This window comes from Tamandua tetradactyla, chromosome 11 (assembly GCF_023851605.1).
Source record: "Tamandua tetradactyla isolate mTamTet1 chromosome 11, mTamTet1.pri, whole genome shotgun sequence".
Lineage (NCBI taxonomy): Eukaryota > Metazoa > Chordata > Mammalia > Pilosa > Myrmecophagidae > Tamandua > Tamandua tetradactyla.
This window is the reverse complement of record NC_135337.1, coordinates 10888395-10902960: the sequence shown is the minus strand read 5'-3', so window position 1 is coordinate 10902960 and position 14566 is coordinate 10888395. Positions and strand designations below refer to the sequence as shown.

At 41.9% G+C, this 14566-nt stretch overlaps 1 protein-coding gene across 1 annotated transcript; it reads right to left on the bottom strand.

The window, feature by feature from the left end:
- Positions 1 to 2917: 2917 nt before the first annotated feature.
- LOC143649868 (acidic mammalian chitinase-like) lies at positions 2918 to 14309 on the bottom strand. Its single transcript, XM_077119919.1, has 11 exons — positions 14236 to 14309; positions 12065 to 12094; positions 11758 to 11959; positions 10770 to 10826; positions 9199 to 9364; positions 8532 to 8656; positions 7009 to 7132; positions 6731 to 6913; positions 5994 to 6110; positions 3990 to 4131; positions 2918 to 3181 (listed from the first exon to the last, which is right to left on the bottom strand). Exons 1-11 carry the CDS (start codon positions 14258 to 14260, stop codon positions 2991 to 2993), a joined length of 1362 nt encoding a protein of 453 aa, XP_076976034.1. The 5' UTR covers positions 14261 to 14309; the 3' UTR covers positions 2918 to 2990.
- Between the last annotated feature and the right edge of the window lie 257 nt (positions 14310 to 14566).

The following is a 14566-nucleotide window of genomic DNA, read 5'->3' as shown; positions in this document are numbered from 1 at the left end:
CAGACAACTGCATGGTTGAGATATTCTAATTCCCTTACCATTTTGGATGGTTGGTCCCAAGGTGCTTCTCACATGGCTAGAGGAGGGGGCAATGAGGGGAGGTTCCGTGGGCAAGGGACTGAACATGGAGAAAACCACACCCTCCTGTAATTTGGAAAGGCCCTGTTTGTCAAGTTTAGCCCACTCCTGTTGATAACATTTCTGTTTTATCGGTGAGATTTCCTTGGCTGTGCTGAGTTCCAGCTGGGAATTTTCTCTCACCCATGGCACTATGGGAAACTGCATGTACAGGCTGTGGCCCTATAAGCACCTCCGCTTATGAAAGAGCCCAATAAGCAGCCAGTATTTGCCATGCTTAGTCCAAGGACTCTATGTGGCATATTTGAAGATATCCAAGCCCTCAAATTTAAGATCCATTCCAGGTGAGACATGGAGCATAGCTTGGGAAACGGCCTCTTGTGCCAATTCTAAGGCTCATTGTTGGGACTCTTTCCAGTTAAAAGCGGCAGATGTGCATTTGTTTTTGATATGGAATGTAAAAAGAGTGGGAGATGTGGGATGGTTGATTTCAGGATGTGAATATGCCTCATAAGTGTTGTGAATGTCTTAGTTTCTGAAGGAGGTTTCTGTTTAATGGTGGTAGGAATCTGTCTGCCCTTAGAGGACCATACACTGGCCTACGAGTTTGAATTTGATGGCCCTTCTGTTTAATCAGTTTCTATTGCTCAGCCTCCTTTCTGTAAAAGATACAAGCAATTTTTAAAAACATTTGTTAAGGTGTTGGTAGCTGTGGCTTGGACTTTTTTTTTAAATTTAGGTTTTGACACAGTAAAAAATGTTGGCCAAGTCAGTCACAGCAAATCAATATCCCATTCTCCTGTGTATCTTTTTATTTAATTAAGTGAAATGAGTAGGAGCTTTGATGGGCAGGCCTTGCACAGTAAGTTTGGTACAATTATGCTTAATTACCTTTCACTGGTAATAATATGCTCTGGTCCTTTCTTCTTTTTTCTTTTTCTTTTTTTTTTTGTCCTTAGCTACCTTCCACCATGGGTTAGATTTTCTATGTCCTATGGGGTTGGTGAATGAAGAGTGACAGCAACAGAGAAAGCAGCAACAACATAAGGACCACAGTTCCTGGCAGCATCACTGCTTGCAGGGTGCCATTATGCTTCCTGGGGAGGGGGTGCCCCTCAAGCTAGGAGAATGTTTAAGCCCTGGAACATGGTCCACAGTCAGAGTGGTTGGAGTCGGTCACAGCAGTCTCCCAGGTGCTGTAGTTCGGGTGTCACCAGGAGGTCCAGCAGGCTCCCTTTCTGTCCACGCGCCTTTAGTCCTAGATGTCTCACTTGTGAGTCACAACTCTAGGCTGAAGACACCTGTCTCCTGCCTTCTGGGGTCCTGCTATCCAAGCTGCAGTTTGACCTTCCTTATGTAGCCAATGTTACTGAGCATTGGTATCACCCAACACCATTCATTCCTATTTGGGGGAGTGTGAGGAACCACAGGGTTTCGTTTCTTGCTGTACTAGCGCTGGCTGTTTACAGATCCTGGAGATGACTGAGATCTACAAGTCTGCCAGCTTGGGGTGGAAGCTTAGGCAACCCCTGACACTGGCAACAGTGCACAAAGCAGCATGAATGTACATCAGGAAGCCTTTCACCCTCCCAGATAGAATTAACTATCTCTGAGAGCCAGCCAATAAGCCAAAAGAGGCCAAAATGTATTATGCCTTGTTTCTCAAGGTCATGACCAGTGCAGCCTGCATGCTGCACCACTTGTTTCTAAATACTTAAATTGGATTTTAAATTTCAGTCTGGGTGGAGGTCACATTTGACACAATGGGAGACAGAGACCATAATTCTTGAAAAAGATAGTGTGTTACTCACAATTCCCAGAGAAAGAGGCTGCCATGGGGGGGTCAGTGGAAAGCTTAATTGGCTCCAGTGGCTCAACCATGGGTTTATGTATCTTTATTGTGGTCTGGAGGTAGACATTAGTAGATTTTCCGTGGGAGTCAAGGATTGGTTAGTTTAAAGCAAACATGAGAAAACGGAAAGGGACTGGGGGTCTGAGGGCAGTAGGGATGGTTAGCTTATCATTTGGGACCAGCTGAGGGTTTTGGGTGAAGGGTGGTGGGTGGTATGGGTGGTGGCTGCTGATGTGAGTTTGAGCTCTGGGGGTGTTTATGCCTCAAGAATGAAGTGCTGCTTGTTAATTGGACCAAAGGTCAGAGTTGAGGCAAACGGTTTAGCTAAACTAAGAGGGATGCTGAGGCAGCACATAAAAAGTTTTGGTAGTTATAACAAACTGGGTAATTGTACAGGGATAAAGTAATTTAAAGAATGTTCATTATAGTTGCCATTTGCGTGGACATTTTTCTGTTGTTAGCCTGTTCTCCAGGTGGAGGTTGGGGAGTGTTGCAAAGCTCAAAGGAAGCCGTTTCCTAAACACTGAGGAGGTTAAAGTGTGAGAAACTAGAGGCAAGATTAGTTTGAAGGTAGGTCAGTTATCTGATCTCTGCAAATGGACAAGATCTCAATGTGTCCCAGAAGGACCTCCTGCAAATAAGAGAGCATCATCAATGAGCTGTCAATCATGGGTGACTGGGAAAACAGGAGTTCATTGAAAAGTTTTCAAGAAAGAGCCAATTCAACAGAAAACAAGATGAGTTCAGTTTTAGAAATGATGTGTAAAAGAAAAATAGTTATTCTTTGCTTGTGTACATTGTAAATAGGTATTCAATTTATTTGTTCAAAGTATATTCTCTAGCTATGAGTATATTTTCTTTTAGAGTGCAAGTCTATGAATAAAAGGGATCATGTCTGCTTAATTCTCTCCATAGAGTGTCCAGCACTGAAATGACTTTCTAAACAGCAAAAATAAGAGAATAATGTGAATGACTGACAAAGCAATGTCACATTTCATATATTTATTGAATGGAAACAAATTCCAGGAAGGCTTATCCCCTCCCTAGCCCATCTTTCTATTCAAGGCCAGTTACAACATTTGCAACTCTCATCAAATACAAGGCCCTCTCCACACCTTTTGGCTACAGTGATACCATTAGCACACTCAAAAAACCTGGACGAATCATCAGGGTCCCCATAGATGCCATTAGGTTTATCTTCACAGAATGTACTGGGGGGTGTGGGCTTAGGAGGCTCTGGAGTAATGCAGCCTGTGCACAAAACAGCAGAAATACCATTAGCAACAATCCACAAAACCTTTAGGAAATTTATAAGCATAAGAGACTAGAAAAGTCCTCTATTGTAAATTAGTTAAAACCCGATCCAAATTTGAGGTAGGGGGAACCTATTCCCCAAAGTTTAAAGTAGAGTTGCAGATTACCACAGGATAATTTGTTCAAAGTGAAAAGAATGCTAGTTTCACTGATTTCACTAGCTAGATTAGGAAATATGTAATCTTGCAAGTATTTGGTAGTAAATTGCTTGGCTGCATTAGTCAACCATGGCTATTTCTTAATCAACGAAATGAACTATTCTCAACTTTACCCTAGAAAATCAGTAATTTTGTATGAAACATATTTTCAGAAGGAAAAAGTATGGGTTTTCTAGGATTTTGTTAAGTAGTTTGCCTCCACAGACCCTCAGGCTCTCAAATGAGAAATTTATGAATATTGGAAGCTATCAGCTATATTTATGTTCAGACTGCTGACTCTATGTCACATCGTTTAAACATCTGAGTAAAATAGTTCATGAAACTGAGGTTGCCTAGATACAATAACCTTCCATCCTGGGTGGCCTTGGACTGGCTGGGGTTATGTTACTCAATTAAAATTGCCCCAATTTGGGAAATAAATTGTATGGTCTTTCTAACTAGAAAATGTAAATCCTTCTCAACTAGAAATGAATTTTAAAATCCAGAGCAGAAATCATGCCTTGTGCTTCTGCTTCCTTGGGTGCCAACGAAAGAACACTGAGGTGCAGTTTCTTTTGTTCAAGTTACGCAGATATTTCCCTAATTACCTGGTGTCTGCAGCCCCAGCAGAGACTTGAGTTTAGAGATGAGAGGATATGAACCTTCGCCACAGAAGTTGCCCAGGAAATCATCCAAGTCAATAGCCCAAACCATGGCACCACCAAACTGATTAGCTTTCAGAAACGCCACCTGTGACACAAAGATTGTAACCTATCAATACAGCACTATCTTTCAAAACATTAAAAAATTATTGAGAACATGATGCAATATGATTTTAAAAGTTTTTAAAAAAGAAAGTGCAAGGGAAAACATAATCATACCCCTATGAAACAATTTCATTTTTACATATTAATTATAGTCTGAGCAGCCATCATCATTGTTAACTTGGTCCCCACACAGTGTGTAAATCATCTGTATCTGTTTTTTGTCTTTGTTTTCACTTAGCATCAGAAATAAATATTTCTCATGTTTCTATCTACTCTTTATAATTATCATTTTTAATGATTGAAAGCATTATTTCATGCTTATGTATAATTCAATATACCATTTCCTCATTGTGTTCATATTTTTCAATCATAAGTAACACTCTGAGAAACACTTTTATAAATATTTTGATAATATTGTTTTTTCCAATAAATACCCAAAAGTTGGAATTAGAGGTTGAAGAGTATGCATATTTATATTGTTCCTGCTACATACACCCAAAGAGGAATGCAACCAAGACCTATGCTGGGACATTGCCTTGGAATGATGAGTGTTCTTGGAAGCTGGGAGTCTATAGGGTATGATGGAAAGAGCACAAACTTTGGAATTGTATAGACCTATAAACCAAATGCCAGTACACCACTCACCAACTATGTGCCCTTGGGAAATAAATTAACCTCTCTTCACATCAATTTCCTCATTAGAATATGGAAATTATAATACATAATTCATAATAACAGCAGCTGCCACTTGTTGAGTGCAATGTATTCTTCATGTAATCCAGCCCTTGTACTTGGTTGTAAGAAGTAAATGGAATATCTCATGTAAAACAACTGGCATATTGTAGGCAATCAATAATATTTAGGCTCCATTTCTCTTCAGAGGAATAAAAATGGACTTTTGCCATAGCTCCCAGAACATTCCCCTAAACAAAAAAAGTTGATCTTCAGTCACTCCTATGGAGACCTGCAGACATCAATCCAAAGCCTGAATTTCACTGGCAAAAGTGAAGTGAAGTGGCAAGTGAGGAATCACCAAGTTCTGAGAGATGGAGGCTACCCACTTCCACGTGTTTTCGTTACTGACAGGGCAGTTGACGTGGTTAGCCCTACCTTCTCATCCTTGAAAATCTGTGCTATCAATATTATCGTGTCCTCCATGGACCCTCCAGTAACAAAGGTTTGGAATTTCTATCATCTTGATCAGCAGTTCAAGAGAGTAGTATGCCTCTTCATAGGTGGCTTTAATTCCATCCCTTCTCTTATGAACAAAGAGTTATTTATAAACACTCAGACTCTCTCTCTCTCCTGCTGCCCCAGACTAGTCTCATCTTCCTTTGTCTTACCTTTACCCTTCCCTAAACATGTCAAAGGAAGTAGGATAGAGGTGAAAAGACAGGGTTGGACATGTATTGGAGATGGGAGGGTTGATTAAGGAAAACTAATTTTCCAATTTGACTTATTTGTACAACAGAGCCTGGATTTTACTACAAAGAACCAGAAGTCTGAGCTTCTATATAAAGATCTTTGGGGTACCAATATGTATGTGCCTGTGTGCACGTCTGAGAAGGTGTATGTTTATATGTGTTTGTGTTTATATTTCATATTTATGTATTTCATAAGAACATCAGAAAGGTAGCTCAGAAGTCATCCATTCCTACTCTGTAGGAAACTGAGGACTGGAAAGAGGAGTTAATGCTTATAGTCACGTGGTGAGTCAGAAACAATGCTCAAACTGTAACTAGGTTGTCACAGTCTCTGATCCAGGGCTCTTTCCACTTAAATAGTGAATTTTCAGAGTACAGAGATAATGTAACATAATCTTAAGGCCCATGGGTAGAAACTTACCTTGTGCTCATAGCTTTCAGTATTGTCAAACCCAACCCACTCATTTCCTTTGTAGGCATAAGGGACCTTCTGGTCTTCAATCCATGAGGTGGTGGCTTCAGATAAGAATGTGCAAATCTGATCAGGGAGACCCAAGTTAGCAAAATCCTGAAGATGTACTGACTTTGACATGTCCAGAGAAAAAGTGACTGTCATCCTTAAATAATTACTTTAATTAGTTCTTTGTGGTTTTGCTGCTTCCATTTGGGCTGTGAGCTCCAGGAGAGCAGAAACTATGTCTTCTTTAACTGCATTCCCAGTGCCTAGCACAGTGCCTGATATATGTAAGTGCCCTGTGACTTGTCTTGGAGGAATTATTAACTGGAAGTAGCCTGCATAGTATAGGGAGCTCACAAAAGAGATTCCCCCCCACCAAGAAAAAAAAAGCTGTTTTATTCTTAAAATTAAAGAGCAACAATTAGAGAACTTTGAATTTTGGCTTGAGGTTTAAACTCGTATCAGTCTTAAAAGGAGTTTATCTCTCATGTAAGTCAAACTGAGAACAGGTTATACATATCAAGACCCTTTCATTTCCCATGTTGATTTAAACACTCCTTGGGGAATGCTTTTCTTCTTCATTTGAGATAGATAGGGAGATGCTGGCAATCATCCAGCAAAAGTTATCTTAAGACTCGTTATTCAATACAACTCCCTAACCAACTTAAGTCTGCACTACAGCAACTCCCAGAGGTAGTTACCTCATAGTAGGCCCAGAAGCCAGCTTCCCTGGTGTAGGGCCCAATGGACCCTGGTCCTGAGATGGGTGCTCCCACAGACACATCTGAAGTTGTAAGGCGCATGGTCCGTCCATAGGTGGGGAAGCCCATGATGAGCTTCTCAGCAGGAACCCCGTTGTCTCGCCAATATTTCATGGCAAATTCCTGGGGAAACACTTAGCTGAAGGTTTAATGCCAGTTCCTCTCCACTTCCCTCCCCATATCTGCTCCTCAGTCCTAACCTATGGCTCCCGACTTACAACATTAAAGTAAATAAAGTCCCCACGGTCAGTGGAACCCTGGTGCAGGGGGCTGTTGTGTCCTGAGATGGTGTCCCAACCTCCATGAAAGTCATAGGTCATCACGCTGATGAAGTCCAGGAGCCTGGTGGAAAATGGCACAGGAGAGGTGAATAGCAGTTGAGGCTGTGGTTGCAATTATGCCTGTGGCCATGGTTTATGCCAAAGGTTGGATGGGGCTGTGAACCCAGCGATAGCTGCAGCTGAGGTATCTTCCAGGGACTCAAGGAATTATCTATTACAATGGCCATGTAGGATTCTTTTGTTTTTGTTTCATTTCAGTTATGCTCCACAGAATCATAGAAACCTAGAAGAGGATAAGCATAGAGGACTCTGTTTCCCCTTCCCCTTCCAGTCTCATTTCAGCTAGAATACTTCAGTTTTATCTCTTTTCTGTGTTGCAGATCTGTCAAATACTTCATTTGAAAAGGGGGTTATAATGTTTTTCTTTAAAGTTTAAAAATCACTGGTTTCATGCAAGTTCCCACCAGTACATTAAAGATATTCAATTAGCCTTTGTGGAAATATTTTTGGACTAAATACCTGATCAGGCACTTGATTGATACTATGGTGATGTGGCTTTCAACCTAACAACTAGCCTAAGAAAGAAATTTGTTTTATTGATCTGAAAAATTATTCTGTCATTTCTCCCTGTTGGCACTAGCTTTTTCCACAAAATGAAGCAGTGCATTCATATGTATTTATAGATTCCTCAATTCCTTTTATTTTTGCAAAACATTTTGACTACCTATTAACTCAGCTCTCAGAAAAACAATAAACTGAATTTATGCCAGGAAAATGACTACGCCATTCTCAGGAATCTCCAATGAGCCATTGTACCCATCTAGGCCAGGTGCAATATCCTAGGCCATTCCAAATTGTCTTCCCTAAGTTCTCGATGATAAAGCTATATGACCTTAGAGACTCCTCTGGTTTCTCATGCAGGATAGATCAACAGACTAATGTCCTAGCTTTTTCTGAAATCTTGGGAAGAATACCCTGGACTCAGATTTTTTTCACTCCCATGTTCTAATGTGAGAATGCATCCTAGAAAACACAAGCTTGGTTAATATCAACAAGCAGGAATTTGCTACAGTTATTGTTGCATACATTATAAAGAGCCCTCTCTATCTCCTTCTCTTCTGTTCCCACATGCGGCCATGCCTTCAATAAGAGTGACAATCCTTCATCTCCCTAATGGATCAGCACAGAGACTGGGCCCACATGCATTCATGCAACCCCCCTGGAGAGCAGCATATAATCCTCCAGGTCTTAAGGAGACAACATGGTCGGCACACACCAGATATCAGTCAAGAGCACTGAGGAAGAGAAGGGGAAGAAAATCCCCCCAAAAATATTAGGCAAAGGTGTACAGACTATGTAAGCTTAGTCTGATGAGACCCTAAGGATCCCATGGGTCTAAATCCTGCCCCAGAATAAGACATGCTTTTATTTAGGCCTTTAGGTATTGCTGCCTGGCTCACGCTCCAATCTTGGCAATTTCATAACCAGCATCAATGGTTCCTTTGCCTGCAGACACAGCCGCTGAGATCAGCAGACGGGGACGGCCAGTGGCTTGGGCCTCAGCTTCAAAAGCTGATAGCATTTCCTGTAGAAAAAGATAGGATGCTCTTGGTGATTGCAGTTACTAATAATTGAAGGAGAATATAACATTCATAAGGGACCCACATTTCATTTTTAAAATGTAATAATAATTGGTAGGAAAGAGTCTCCTAGAATGTATGTGTTACTAGGTGCATGTGTGTATGCATGCAGGAGCTGAGGCTTGGGACCTAAATTGTCTGGAGTATTTTTCCCTGCTTTTTCATTGAAGTAGTGTCTTCTAGGACAAGAAGTTTTGGAGAGCTCTATCACTTTCCACTTGTAATTTGGAGCTATTTATCCTTTTGTTTGTTTGCTCCTGAATAAATAGAGATAAAATGCATACTTCAGTTGAGTGTTATAAGTATTGAATGGAGTCTTGTATGCATGCTCTGCATAGTAGCTAATGCAGTATCTGGGGTATTGTAACTTTTCAAGAAGCATTGGTTCCCTTCCCTTCCTTTTCCCTTTTCTTTGGACATATAAGTCGTTCAAGGGTGAGAGACCCCAGAGGTTCTGGGCTATATGAATGCACTTGTCCGTCCTTACCTCGATCAGGATGGTAAAGCGTTGCTTGTCCTCAGGTGGGCTGCCCCGGGACCCTGGGTACTCAAAGTCGAGGTCAATGCCATCAAACCCATATAGCCGGAGATACTCAATCACTGAGTCAATGAAAATCTTACGGGTGCCAGCTGAGGCCACCATGGCAGTGAATCTGGAGAGAGCGTGGTCCTTAGAGGCATTCAGATACTATTACCCTTTGCCCCCTTTATTCTTCCTCCTATATGGATTTGATTTAGCTCAGCCTCCAAGAGATGAATCAACATCAGCCCACTGATCCCTGTCCTAAGAAATCCATCTTCATCTCCAAATGATACCACAAACATTCTCCCAGTTTATAAAACAGACTATAAAGCTGAGCCAGCCTCGTGGTGCTTGCAGATAAATCATCTCTGAGCTATCTTAGAATCTTCTACACAGTCACCAGTTACATTCGATGCCCTCTCATAAACAACCCAATTCCTTCAGAAATAGCATCATAATACAGTAGAAGGGAAAGGAAAACTATATCTCCTCCACTTACAAAGTAGGTTTCATTATAATTCTTTCCTCCTTCTTTCTCTTTTTGCATCTTTAAAATCTGATTTTATAGCCACATGCATGCTCAGAGTCCCCCCAACACTCCTTCGTGCTCTCACACTGTCTTGCCCTGCGGATACAGTTCCCTTTGCCTACAGTGGCCTTTCCATTCTTCTCTGACAACTTCTACTCATCATTCATGGCCCTTCTCAAACGTTGCAAACTCTTCTTTTAAATCTTTCAACCAAGAGAATTTACCATTGCTTTCTCATCATTTTCTTATTATATTGTGCATATCCCATTATAGTAATTCTCCATTTGCAGTATTCAGTTGGATATGTACATATTTGTCTCCCCACCAGACAGAAAGCTTCTTGGGATTTTTTTTATCATCTTTTTTCTGCTATACTATCTAGAAGGGTGGCTGGCTCTATGCTACTCAATAGATGTTTATTAAGGTATCTTAGATCCTTCGTGAATTTTCCAGGTAGGTAATATGTCACCGTCCAGCTTCTTCACTCAAGTTTAGATAGCAGGAAACATATTCTGTAAAATCTCCTCTTCTATAGCTCTTTCATCTTGGGTACACCTCTGATCTATATCTGTAGTACCTGCCATAGTACTTAGCACATAATACATGCTCAACAAATATTTGTTGAAACAAAATTGAAGCATTGCCAGTAAATATTAAGCATATATTATGTGTAGGCTATGTGATAGATTCTTTCCCTAAATTACCCTGTCACACTGGTTCTCTTTGCCTAGTTTCTCTCTTCCCTCCTCCTGTGATCCTAGGACCAAAAATACTGGGCTCCAGCCAGCCCCAGTTTTACGCTAAATCAGTCTCTAATAGTCAAACACTGATTTCCATTTACTCATTTCCTGATTCTAGCTCTTTGCCTGTTCTGGAATTTCTGCTACTGGCACACCGCTTGGATCTTAAAGCCACCTTTATTCACCCTTTTCTTCACCCTTAAACTAGTTTCAGCCTTCTCCTTCAGCCCCTAGTACAATTCCCCGTAGAAAGAAGAAGTTCTTACTTCTGGGTGCTGAAGTTCCACCCGCCAATCGCCAGGAGCGTAACTAAATTTTCATTACTGATTAAAAAAACACAAAGAAATGACAGAGTAAAGTCCATTTTAGTCAAGTTTAATGGAGCTAAAGTGGTCTTCTCACTGATTCATGATTCTGGCACCGAAAGGACAGAACCATGTCCCCAAGAACTCTCTTCTTGGGACCTTCCTCCTGCCCCTCAAAGGATTAGCCTTATGCTGCCCATTCATATTGGAGCACTCACACCCAAGTCCTCAGACCAGTGAGCCACCCTAGACCCTCCTGGAGCAGAGGGCATGAGGGGAGACTGTGTGGAAGGGACCACTCTCCTCACACTGTGTCCACAGATGTATATTAGATCTTGCAAACAACTTTGCTCTCTGACTTCAGACCATCTCATAGAGAGGATGGTGGACATTTAGCCAAAGTTACCCATGAAAGTCTGTAAGTTGACCCCGCCCTACTCCCATCACTTCCCAATGTCAACAGCATCACCTGTTTGAAAACAGGATCCTCCAAAAAGGGCTGACTCATCCCACCCTGATCTTAGTAGCAAGGTAATTCTCCTACAAAGTTCATAAGCAAAAGCTAATTTTAGACAGCATTTAAAGCTACTTTCCTTTTAAGCCCTTCTGGCATTTTCCTTGTGCACTATCCTCAGCTATGTAGCATCAGAGGAACATAGGCCAGAGCTCTACATGGAGAGTTCCAGTTTAGAATCAACAGGTAGATAAAGTGAAATAAAGGATTGAAGCAATGATGCCAATTATCCTGGCAGATGAAAATCACTGTTGAGGGGAAGGGAAAAAAGTTTTGATTTTTGTCAAGAAGGCTTGACATTTCCATTCCTTTCTCACTCCATATTGTGGCTTTAGCCCTGAGTAGAGAGTTGTTCCCAGTGCTAGCTTTGGGTTTTGTGTCTACGCAGAGTGTTGATCCTAGACTTCCCCAAATGTCCCAGAACGAGGTACTGACTGCTGCTTGAGAGCCTGGAACCGGGGGTAGAGGACATCATCATTCCACTCATAGGGTGCGATCTTGTTATTGGACATAGTGGCGAAGGCATAGATGAGATGTGTACACAAGCACGGGTCCACGTTCTCTGGCATGTATTTGGCAGGGTCTGGGCGGTACTGGGACCAGTTGGTAAAGTAACACACAAGCTTTGTGGCTGTGCCTGGTTGGGAAGAACAAGGACTACGAGTTAGAGGTCTCCCTTGGGAGTGTCTAAGTGTGCTCATGATAGAAAGATCTTTATCAGAAAAGCACTCATGGTACTTACCAAGCTGCAGCTGCAGCAACACAGCCAGACCTGTCAAAAGAAAAATATAAAATCCATGACTCAACTCAGAACTTTCCAGGAAAGCTACAGATGTATCACACTGCTGGATAACTACCAATGAATGTTAACTCCCAGTGAGTCCGCACAGATTTTCCTCTCCAGAAGCTGGGTTTCTTACCACCTGGTAAGTGGTAAACTAGGAGAGAGCATGGGCTTTGGAATTAAACATTGTTGGGTTTGAAACCTGGCTTTTCTACTTCCAGCTGCAGGAGGCTGGGTTCCTTAATATACTTCTTTTAACCTCTGTGCCAGTTTGAATCTGTGGTGGACCCCAGAAAGCCATGTCCTTTAATCCTCATTCAATATTGCTGGGTGAGAGCATTTTGATTGTTCCCATGGAGATGTGAAGCACCCAATTGTGGGTGGTAACTTTTGATTAGATGATTTCCATGGAGGTGTGTCTCCATCCATTGAAGGTGGAGTTGTTTACTGGAATCCTTTAAAAGAGGAAACATTTTGGAGAGACTCCCTTTTGTAGAGCCATGAGAAAGCCGGCAGACATTGCCATGTTTGCCATGTGCCCTTCCAGCCAAGAGAGAAACATTGAACTTCATCGACCTTCTTGAAGGCATCTTTCCCTGGATGCCTTAGATTGGACATTTCTATACACTTGTCTTAATTGGGACATTTTCTTGGCCTTAGAACTGTAAACTAGCAAGTCATTAAATTCCCCTTTGTAAAAGCCATTTCATTTCTGGTATATTGCATTCTGGCAGCTAGCAAACTAGAACAACCTCTATTTGCTTACCGGCAAAAATGGGGGTAATAAAGCTTTCTTCCAAATTTTGTTGTAAGGATTAGATGAGATATTGAAGTGACAGAACCTAACATGCAGTCAGAACTGATTAAGCGACTATGAACTAAATCACTGGCCCATCCACTTAAAGTTGTGAGCAAGGCTTTAGCTGGCTATACTATTGTCATTTGTCAATTACCTTAAGCCAACACCCAACTTGTCTACTCTTTATCATAACTGTATGCTTGGTGAGGGCAACCAGCACAACAGCTCTGCTGTTACCAATGTGAGCGTTCGGAACCACACGTTTCCACAGGGTTTAAGGACTGGAACAGTGCCGGATCTTGGGTTTGAGCATTAAGAGAAGCATTACTTCCTCTTCTACAGAAGTTGGCACTAGGCAGGATGCATGTGGTGAGATAGGTAATGGAAGAAGGAGAGGAAGCCTTGCAAAATCAATTCCTTTAATTAGAATATTCCAGAGAGAAGGAGTGACTGGCTTGCTGAGGCAGCAGGACTTGGACCAGAAGCTGCAGAAATACAGCCCCAGTTCAGCAGCCCCATCGTTAAGACACTGTTTTCCAGGTCCTGCTCAGGCAAGTGGATTCACCACCCTGAGCCCAATCCTCCAGTGAAGATGGAATAACATTGTGGTTTTGGTTGCCACTTTGGTTTTATGACCATAAAATTGGATAATGATTATAACAAAGCTCTAAAACACAAGATGTTGTCCAGGGGTCAAGCACTGTCTAATATCTAAATTTTCTTGTAGGGAAAAAAAGGACGCAGTACCTATCCATATCAGGTTCTTAATAAGTAGTCATTGACTGAATGAATTGTGTTTAGACTAGAATATGATAGTCCCCTAATCTAGATTCTCCAGTGGCATTCCAGACATCTCCTACTCCCCTGAAACTGAATTCTCTACTCTCCACTTGCCTCCTCTCTTTGCTGTTAGGTAACAGGATAAAGTGACACACTATGAATGGGGAAGAGAGAGAAGGAGAGAGGAGTGGCATGGAAGAAACACAGAGTATATTAGTAGAGATGGCACATCCAACTTGCTGAAACACACTGGCTAAGCCTTTCAAAAGCATTCCTGGTTCCGCACAGTTGCTTTAGTACTTTCTACCATAGCCTAGAGGGCCCTCTTCTCATTCTTGGCTGAGAATGTGCCAGAAAGAGAAAGTCTATAGCCTTACAAAGCTAATTGGGACCATGCATGCCAGAAAAAGGGAGATGGCATGGAAAATCCAAACAGGGATTTTGTTTGTTGAAACTATGTGCTGGGTGCCTGCTCCCTAATCTTTGCTGGAGAGGAATCTCTAGGTCTAGAGGAAAAGAGGGGAGAGGTCACTGGGTCTGTGTTACTCACCAGACCAAAGCAGCATCCTCCCCATGTCTGCTGCAGTCCCAGTGCCAAGTCCTAGGGCCCTGAGCTCTCTATATAAGATCTGATCAAGGAGAGGCCTGTTTATCACCGTGAAAGTATAACAGCTGCAGAAGGCAGTGTACCAGAAATCCAGCCAGGGCCTGCTTCCAGTTACACGTATGTCTCATTCCCAAGGTCCCTGGGAAGCCTATCTTGTTGTCAGAGTTCCTCACCTGCTGGGGTCAAGTTCAGAGAACTCATTAAGCATCCAGTCTTCTCAAGAAGATAGCATTTTTCTGAGTATGCCGCTGACATTGAAAGAGAGAAGGTTGTG

Excerpts from the sequence above, each read along its gene's own strand:
- LOC143649868 (XM_077119919.1), bottom strand. The coding sequence starts at position 14,260 with ATGGGGAGGATGCTGCTTTGGTCTG. Across the intron at positions 6,914-7,008 it reads ACTTTATTTACTTTAATGTT|GAATTTGCCATGAAATATTG; the intron begins GTAAGTCGGGAG and ends GTGTTTCCCCAG. Across the intron at positions 3,182-3,989 it reads GCTGGGGCTGCAGACACCAG|GCTGCATTACTCCAGAGCCT; the intron begins GTAATTAGGGAA and ends TTTTGTGCACAG.